Genomic DNA, 10145 nt, shown 5'->3' on the forward strand with positions numbered 1-10145 from the left:
GGTTGTGTTTGAATGCGGATGTTGTCCAGACAGACTATATGACATTTAGATTTGGAAGTTGCAAGAGCCCTTTTACTCTGTTCTGCTACGCACAGTGCACTGCATATTCTGTCTGCCTGTGCCTTCATTGTTTTTCTCTCCCTTTCTTTTGCCTGATGTGCCTTCCTGTAATTTCACAAGCTTGTTCAGGGATTTTGTGGACATAACAATGCTACATGAAAATGGTGGTTAAAAAAAACAAAAAAACACCTATTGAGATGCACTGTGAAATGTTCAAAAGAAGTGCAGGCTTTGGAGTGTTTTAATGAGCTGCATTGATGAAATGAAAGACGCCGTGTTTCGACGGGACCAAGAAATGTCAGAAATTATGTGATAAAAGCAACCACAAAAAAAAAAAAAAAAAAGGATAATACGGCCACAAGTCACCATAGAAAGTATGGTCAACAATCTATAACAGATGGTACAAACAGCATTGTGCAAGAGACCTTCAGTTGCACGTATTATGTGATTGTCATGGATCCCTTTAGCTCAGGGGTGGGCAAACCAGTCCTCAAGGGCCATATAACAGTTCATGTTTTTAGGATTTCTGTCTGTAGAAACAGCTGGGATAATTACTGACCCAGCCAAATAGATTAACTTAGCTGTGCATGATTAAAGAAATCCTAAAAACATGAACTGTTATATGGCCCTTGAGGACTGGTTTGCCCACCCCTGCTTTAGCTTCTGCTTCATAACAAGCTGTTCATTCTGATGTGCATTGCAGGAGAGCATGCTGTGCACCCAAAATTCAACATACTACGTTTTCAAGGAGATCAGGTGATTTAATGCCAAAAGGTGAAATATGTTTGAGAAGGCATTCAGCCACCACCTCTAAACTGTTACATTTAACAGTTGACATCAGATAACATCTGTTTGTGATTTCCTTAAAAGTGAATCTTACCACCTGCGTTTTCATGTGCACTTCAATACTCTGCATTTGTGAATCTCATGTAGCTTTGGAGCAAGCCAGCTGTACTGAAGATATTGTGTAACTGCTCCTCTTTATTGGCGAATGGTCTCCTTTGAGAGTTATATACATTTTGTTTGTACTACATTAATGTTTTCAGTGTGTTGTGCTTTGTCACTAGATTTGTGAAGCAGTTTATTTCTGGCCATCTTTATTTCCTATTCATATTTTACACTTTCACCTGACAAGGAATGCATATAAAAATGCTTATCCAAAGTGAGAATGAGACCTTACATATGTAAAAATAATATGACTTGTGTTGTATATACATATGGACAACATGACCGATTAGGTTGAATGCTTGTAAGAGTTGTTGATTCTACAAATTATGTTTTACCTTACTTTGGTTGTAAAGTTTGTTTGTGGCAGGTTTGGCATTATTTTTAATATTAGACAAATTACAAAAGTTATTGTAAGGCAGCACCGAGCCAATGTTATATTTCTAGCCACAAAAAGTAGATTACAACTACATTTGTGCGGGATTAACTATTGATATGACTTGCATCTCGTTACAGGTATGGACACAGCCAAGATAAAACAAGTGGGTGTGATTGGAGGCCAAACAAGCACCCGAAGGATCGGGGACTACAAGGTCAAGTATAACTACAATGACATGGAATTGTTGAGGTAAGGGAAGCATCCCAGATTGACTTACATTATGTTTAACATATTTATGAGGTCATATTGCAATCAGGCCAGAAACATAAAAAACATAATACCTTTTAAAAGGGTCTTTCATATTAAAAATGGCTTTTACTAAATAACTTCCTTTACGAATAATGCTACTTTTGTGGGGTCCCCCTTAGGGTTCTTTAACACTGGCTATATTTAGCAGGATTCAGCACTTCCACGTAACTAAGACCTTTGCCAATCAGTTTTGGTGCTGTTCTATGTTCTCTATATCAGGAGAGATACAGCAGCTCGAAGGATGTATATTAGATGCCGATTGGTAGAGGTTTTGGCTATATGTGAGTGCCGAGACCCTTCTAAATGCAGTGAATGAAGAGGTGCAGTGAAGGGATGCCACTGGAATACATTATTGGTAAGGAAAGCTTTTTTTTTAAGTAAAATGAATGTTTAAAGTGGAGCACCCATTTTAAATATAGTTCAATAGACTTCTACTTAACCTCATATCTTGTCATTCAGAGTTATTTTAGTGAGTGGGCGATGCTCAAAGGTTTAGGTAATGTTTAGCATTCTAAGAATCTTGTATTATGTTTTGCATTCTTGCAATACCTATCCTTTTTAGAATAGTGATAACTGTTGCTTATTTCATAGATGTTTATGCTAGTTCATGAATGAGGATATTCAGTGGTTATTTGGAGCAGGGTTGTGACCAAAGTTGTCAGATAAGGCATTTGTTTCAAAGGTATGAGGTTGACGGCTAGATATTCATTTGGTCGACATTCAGAATTTTCAACAGTATTATTAGGCCGACAATTGAAATCTAGACAGTATTATTAGGTCGACAGTTCAAATTTAGACTGTATTATTAGGTTGTAAGTGTAGACCATAGTATATGATTAGAGTTAGGAATAGGGTTGGGGTTAGTGACTTGTGGTTAGAGAGATGGATAGTATTGTAGACCTAATAATACTGTCTACATTTGAATTGTTGGCCTAATAATACTCTCCACAGTACAGTTGATGCCATTATTGTTGACTTTCCAACCCTCTCTATATTATGGTGTACTGTAGATCATGTAACTGTCGAACATATGTATCGTACCCGTTTCAATAGTGTATCATTTATTTTATCAATTACAAGAACTGAGTAAAAATAATTTCAGCCCTCCTTTAACCACAACATACTCCCACTCGCTAAACTCTCGCCACCGCTCTCACAGCAATAAGGATTCATTGCTGATCGGCATCACTTTTCCATTCCCACATTTTGCTTAAATAACCTCCCCACCTTATTGTATGTCTTCCCCTTACCAACCATGGCATAAAGATACCCCTCGGTATGCATAGGATCACCTCATCTGTTCAGGTCTTCTTTGTTTTTTGTTTTATTTAGTTTTTTTGACTGTTAAGTAAACCTGTACATATGCCCCTAAAAAAGTTTTGTTAAAAAAATATATATCTTTTCAGAATACACTGCATAGAGTACAAATGTTGTGCTTTCCAAAACCTAGAAAAAGAAGTCTTTTGAAATGAATTAGGAATATCACATTGATTTGACCTGTCATCTGCATTTAGTACCATGTTGACATCTTTCACGCATAAAATAATAAGTGTTTACCGCTTGACTTTGTTAATTAACTACTAAAATACCTGCTGGTGCTGTTTCATTCCTCTCATAATCACATCATGTCAAAATAGATGAACGGAACAGATTTGAAAGTGAATAGCTAAGATGTAAGAATTCTGTTTAGCAGGATATTTCGATTCTAAAGTGTGCTGTATAAGTGCTTTATATTTGAATAAAATGGATTCATTTATGGTGACAAGTACTTGAAAATTATATGCAACACATTAAGCAGAGGCTTTTAAAATTCTTTATGAGCCCCTTGTATGTACCTATTAGTAATGCACCTTTTCTCACTTTTTTAGTATATGGGTTTCTCAGAAGTTCACTGAATATTTACAAGTGCACAGTTCCATTCATTCATTTTGTGTTGTACTCTGGTCCTCAGTGCAGCCAAATCTAAGCCAGTCACAGCAGAGCCAGAAATCCACGGATGCCAACCTCTGGATGGAGTTACAGGCTTTCTGGTGCTTATGTCAGAAGGGCTGTACAAGGCTCTGGAAGCGGCACATGGGCCTGGACAAGCCAATCAGGTGTTACTCTTACATTTGCTCCGACCCTACACTTTCCTAAAGTTTGAGGTATATTGAGCCGTCTGTCTTTAATTCTCTGATTTAATTCTAAAGGAGATAGCAGCAATGATTGCTACAGAGTTTGCCAAGCAAGTGTCTCTGGATGACGTGGCACAGGCAGTGGTGGAGAGAGTCAAGAGAATTCATCATGGCACGTTTGTCAGTGGTGGTGAGCGTGCCAAGTTCTGCTCCAATCATGAGGATATGACCCTGCTTGTCCGTAACTTGGGGTACCCTTTGGAAGAGATTAATCAGCCTACGCTCACACCTACCCAGGGTTTGTAATGTTTTTCTGTGATTATATTTGGGTTCGTGATTGTACAGTGTTCCTTTTGCTCACATACTTGTTCTGTATTTCAGGTGGTCGAGTATATCCTGTGTCTGTGCCATATTCCAGTGCGCAAAACACTAGTAAGACCAGTGTTACTCTATCATTGGTAATGCCATCCCAGGGAACAATGGTGAATGGAACTCACAGCAGTTCAACTCTGGATGGGACGACTCCAACGCTGTAATTATCACTGAGATATAAGCCCTACAATGAACAATTGCATCACTAGTTTTTTTTATAACTCTTTATTTTGATTGTTTACAAAGAAAAAAAACATTGAGACACATCAACATTGGAAACTTAAGTAATGAATGTAAATCAACAGCAGAGACGTGTATATAGTGATACTTGGTGAATTATATAATCAATCATAGTTTCAGCTATGACCTGTTTGGGAGAGGTGTAATTTGTATGATTGGATTAACAAGATGGAGGGAGAACTAGTGATGACCGTAAGGTCTCCTATTTTTCTACCCCTCAAATTGAGGCAGAAGTGGTGGAAATGGAAGGGGGAGCATTCTGTTGCATATAGCTCCAGAGGGTGGATCAGGGACTAGAGGGGGGTGGTCCGGGGGCCTGCTCTCAATAAAGAGCCAGTGAGGCCATACCTGGTTAAATGTGTGGCCTCTATCATGGAGATGGTAGGTCATTTTCTCCATTGCCACAATGTGCCAGACTTGATTTTTGGCTGCAGTGGATGAAGGAGGGAGTGGATTTTCCATTTCCTCGCTAGATGTGTGAGACCAGCTTGTGGATAGCACAAGATAACACTGGGGCCATAAATAAGTTGTTCAGAAGTCTGTCGACTTTGTCCGAAAGGGTGCATTTCCACCAAACGTTGGCCAGGTTACCCCTAGGGCTGCAGTTTCTCTGGCAATCAGGTGAGGTGGTGTGCAGCATTCTACTAAGCCTCCCCAGAATGTAGTACCTTCTATAAGCTTTGTAGGACGTTTCTTTAATCCTAGTTGAAATGGAGCTTTTAGCAAATCCCAATCTCATGTGCTTCTATGCCCCCACATCTGGAGGGGACCAAGATCCCTCTCTTATTGTGTTTAGTGATCGTTCTGTCTAAAATGACAGAATCCAGGAGGACGGCGTATATTTGTGATTGCCCCTTGGATGTTTCGATGTCTAGATATATGATCAAAGTGGGTTAGGGCTCAGAGACCCTGAGGAGGTAGCAAATTAAAAAAATGCCTGATTTGGAAGTATTCTGTCCAGCTCTGAGACTGGGCTTTGGACTTCCCTTGTGGAAATCAGGGTTGTCTCAGGTAGGGCTCAGGGAAGAGATAGAAGAGGTGATAATGAGCTTTGATGATTGTAAGTTCCACATTTTTACAGAGAACTTCAGTGTTTCGAGTTATTTGGAGGTGAGAGGTCTATGTTATTTATGCAGTCCCCGTAAGGGGGTTAGGTCCAGTGAGTTGAGGGAGTTTATTTCAATGTCCAACCAAGAGATCGTTCCTGGAGGAGAGTGTGACACAGCTATTTTTGGAGCTATGTGCTACCAAATAATATAGGTTTATGTCAAGGAGTCCCTTCCACCTCCCAAGTATAGGTTTCTTGAGAATATTGGTAGATAGTATGTGGGGTTTATTATTCCAGAAAAAAGTGAGGCGTTTCAGGATCTTATTTTGGAGGGATGGGGCAATGTTACCAAGAGGGTCTGAAAGAGGTATAGCCATATATGGAGGACATTCATTTGCACGGCTTTGATCCTGCCCAGCTATGAGATGATCGAGTGGCTCCAGTAGGTCAGGTCAGCTTGTAGTTTGGGGAAAGAAAAAAAAAAGTTGGGGAAAGTTCTCTTGAAACAGTAAGTGGTAGAACATCATCGAGAAATCACACAGGTATTTTATCTTTTTTGTTGCCCCTTAACACTTGGTTTGAGAATTTCAGTGACCTGAATAGTTATTTTTGTAACCCATGATGTTGCTGTGTACCTTTTTGCATAACTCTGTAGAGGTTTGACAAAGATTTTCTGCTGGGCAAAGACAATAGAATGTCATCTGTGAAGAGAGAGATCTCAGAGTCGCAGTTTCCTTCACGCCACCACCATTATGGGTAGGCACCTTATTGGAAGGGATACCACTAGTTAGGCTCCTGGCCAAGGGACCCTCATAAAGAGCTAAGATACCATTCAAGATGTTCCATCATTATTTTTTTAAGCAATATTTGATATTAAAAAGGGGCCGTTTTATGCTTCATTTATATGAACTTGCTCTAAGGAGTTACATTTTGCTTCTCTTATCTATGAAAGATTATTTGGCTTCCTCTTCTCACTGAACGTGAACATGTCCTGCTGGCAAAGACCTTTTCCTGTGTGAGACTGCAGTATCTAAGTCCCTGCAGGAAATCTATTTATAAGGGCACATTACGAAGTTAAAATAATGTTCTATATATCCTCCACACCCTTGTTATCCTTAATACAGGATAACATGTGGTATAGAGGAAATAATACTACATCTTGAGAGTGAAACGTTTACTTTTTCGGTGAATTATGTTGGGGTGCATTGAGGTTTCGGGCCCAGTGGTAAGCTTGATGGCCAATTTGATTCTGTTTAAATGCAATGGCATCATTGTGCACCATGGAGCTGGTCAATTTATTGTTATCATCTGTTGTCCAAAGAGTAGGCAAAGCCCTGAACACTTCAGAGGTTCCTTATGTATAAGGCTTGATTACTGAGTTTCATGAGTTAAGCCATAATATAATTACTTATGTGCAGATCATTTTGTATTGTGAGAACAACAATTTTTCAGTTTTTTTTGTTTCTCACTGCGAATCAAGATCTATAGATACTAGGTTATATGTAGCTGCTATGTTGGAGTGATAAGATTTGTTCAGGGAAGGTGAAAATTAGCATGCAGAAGAGAGGATCTTGTGAATTTGATGGGGGGGATGTGGAACTCATTGTGTCTAGTAGGCAGGATGAAATGCTTCTGCGAACAGCACATTTTCTAATAAAACCTTAGGATCCGCATGCACACATTTTAATATTAAATATTTACTGTCTTTTATTTTCCCATCTACCATTTCCGGTTTATCATCTCTTCTCATCCAACTTTGTTTCCTGTTTATCCAGGCAATCACCTAGTGCAACTCTTCAGTCTACCAACACACATACTCAGAGCAGCAGCTCTAGCTCAGATGGCGGCCTCTTCCGTTCCCGCCCTTCACAGTCCCTTCAGCCAGATGAGGACGGTCGCGTAGAACCTTACGTTGATTTCACGGAATTCTATAGACTCTGGAACATGGAAAACGGTGATCTTGCAACTCTAGTCACTGCTCAGTGAGCCCATATGTTACATTTGGGTCATCTCCTCTCATGATCATCATTGACTGTTGCAGCAGCATACATATCTTTAAATGCAGCTGCAAGAAAACCGTTTAGATGGTCAGTGGCAAAAAATGACTCTTCGATTGTCCTATTGGCTAAGTAATCATCTGCCAGTAGTATTTGAGCATGTGCATCTCTGAACTGGTCATTCTGTTGTGCTTTTGACAACTTGCACTGAAATACATTAAAATGGATCCATCACTTTTTTGCTAACTTTGTCCAGAAATCCATATGTTTGGGGTGTAGATGATATAAAGTGCAGGAGTGTATTGTAAACCTTTTATATCCTGTTTATAAGGCAAGAGGAAATGTTTTCTGCTGTTAAATCCAAAAACCACAGCACTGTTAAGTTCACCATCTCTTTACATGGATAGTTTGTTTTGAAACACAGGAAGATACCTAGCTTCCAGTATCTTGTGATTATCATCTCCCAGATTTACCTTTTCATCACTGCTAGATTCCCAGAGGATTTTCAGCTAAAACCAGTATTGCAGCAAATATTTTTAAACAGTGGAAATAAATGTATTATTGTATCACCAAGAACTTGTTCTAAAGATCACAGCAATGTTGTCTGGGATGCTTTCACTGTAACCCATTGATGGCTGGGTTATTTCATTCCTTCTTGACCAGACGACATATGACAGTTTTGTTATCTATCAGAGTTAACTTTTGAATTGGCTTTCTGTTGTTAACAAGATGAATTCAATGTTTATTAAGTGCATTTTACAGGAAAAAACGAGCAAGAATATCAAAAATTCAATTTCCCAGGGACACTCCATTGGAAAACTTAGAAAGGTACCTGAAAAATTGTCTAGTTCTCTTAATTATAATGGTACTAAATATATGTCTCCCATAGGTGTGGACAGGGTGTGACACATTTTCAGAAATAATTTAGCCTAATTTATCCTTATTATTTGCATAAGTAAAAACCCAGTAACAAGTAGGGCTATGTTGTTGTTGAACCAGTACCTGCACTAAATATGAACCACTAAGTGATTACATTTTATTTTACAGTGTTCTATGAGCAAAATGCACATATGCTTGTTGCTAGGGTACTTAAGTATTTGGAAAAGTGTAACAGGATTTTTGTACTTGGTAAACAGCCCAAAGCCTGGAACCTACAAGCCAAAAATCACCAGCCTAGAATGATAGAGCCTCTATATAGTTATGTCTTCCTTAACTTAATTTATTGAATTACAATAATAATGTCTGCCTAGTATACACAACCCAAGTCTTTCCTTAGACACAGACAGGGAATTAGGCTATAGTGTTAAGAAAGCCCTCGGCAACATGGTTAAGCTGGTAGCCGGTGAGTTGCACTTTGTACTCCTACCTAGTGTCATTATTGTTATTATTCTTTCTATAGTTTTGGACAACGAGCAACCATGTTTGTAGAAAATAAGTTACCCTCTCCCTCGCATGCTCACGCCCCCCCCCCCTTGCTCACTCCCTCCCTTCCTCGCACCCCTCTCTTCCTGGCACCTTCACCCCTCTCTTCCTGGCACCTTCACCCCTCTCTTCCTCGCACCTTCACCCCTGTCTTCCTCGCACCCTCTCCCCTCTGTACAGCTAAACTGTAAGTTGCTTGTCACTTCGCTGGAGCCCATCCGGGTATGAGGCCATGTGCTGCAACATGTAGCCTTAGCTGCTGTTTATAAATGACACCTCACCACAAGGCCCTAACCACAGCCGACATACTTTTTGGCAATCAGAGACAGCAGTTCATATTGATACATTCCAATGGGATCAAATTAGATCATGACCATTTATTGTTGTTGTGTTTTGGCTTGAATTTTGAAATAGCGGCCAAGTTAAGCAAAGTAAAACTTATGCTGCAAAAAGGTAGCAAAAATGTATTCCAACACCAGAATAAGAATTTCAAGCTGGAGTGCTAGTTCTAGCATGAAATATTTTACTGCAGAAATTTGTGAACTGAGATGTTTCTCTTGGACAGGACATTCTTGAAAACTTTTCAGCTATTTCTCCACAATTGGCAACAAATGTGTAGGTCTCATGCACTACTACAGGAATATTAAATGTCTGTTTAACATTACCATGACCTAGGTCTAACATGTTGGATGTAATGAAACATTAGCTGTCACTTAATTTTGCTTGCTCATAGTAAACAGGATACTGAATGACTAAACAGACAAACAATTCTGGGAGCAGAAGTAGAGCGTATGTCCGTTGATCAGGCCCTTCTTGAAAATAAAGCCTGGAATTTAAATAGCATAATTAAAAGCAATGCAAAGCATTATGCGCGTCACTTAAGAATATGTGGAGGGAGCAATGGAGATATTTGATGATAAATATATGTATATATGTGTATACAATAAAGTCTTCTGTTTTTTAACATTGCTGGTGTTCATGTTTTGTCCTGTAAACTCAGAATTTGGACGACAGTTATTTTAATATATTGTGCGTTGTGTTGCATGTTCTTTAACCCCTTTGTGACTGGAGGTATATTACATGTTTGTAACCAGACCACATTTCACGGTTCTTCTAAATCAGTGATGGGCAACCAGATACGCTTCAGGGGCTGCGGGGGTGGCCCTTGAACCTTCGAAAGGGACGCACATTATCGCGTTCCTAACTTAAACTACGTTTAATCAGAGAAAGAGACACCTATCTGTAATAATATATCAGCA

The 10145-nt window shown here is 39.3% G+C and overlaps 1 protein-coding gene across 1 annotated transcript in view; it reads left to right on the forward strand.

Annotated features, from left to right (window-relative positions):
* LOC142099458 (TGF-beta-activated kinase 1 and MAP3K7-binding protein 1-like) overlaps positions 1–9852 on the forward strand; it is a 38210-nt gene extending 28358 nt beyond the window's left edge. The window contains exons 7-11 of the mRNA XM_075182915.1: positions 1522–1633; positions 3645–3789; positions 3883–4105; positions 4189–4339; positions 7243–9852. Coding sequence (XP_075039016.1) covers positions 1522–1633; positions 3645–3789; positions 3883–4105; positions 4189–4339; positions 7243–7453 — 842 coding nt within the window. The 3' untranslated portion in view covers positions 7454–9852. The remainder of the gene's footprint in view (positions 1–1521; positions 1634–3644; positions 3790–3882; positions 4106–4188; positions 4340–7242) is intronic.
* Positions 9853–10145: the final 293 nt, after the last annotated feature.

This window comes from Mixophyes fleayi, chromosome 8, assembly GCF_038048845.1.
Source record: "Mixophyes fleayi isolate aMixFle1 chromosome 8, aMixFle1.hap1, whole genome shotgun sequence".
In the NCBI taxonomy this organism is placed as follows: domain Eukaryota; kingdom Metazoa; phylum Chordata; class Amphibia; order Anura; family Limnodynastidae; genus Mixophyes; species Mixophyes fleayi.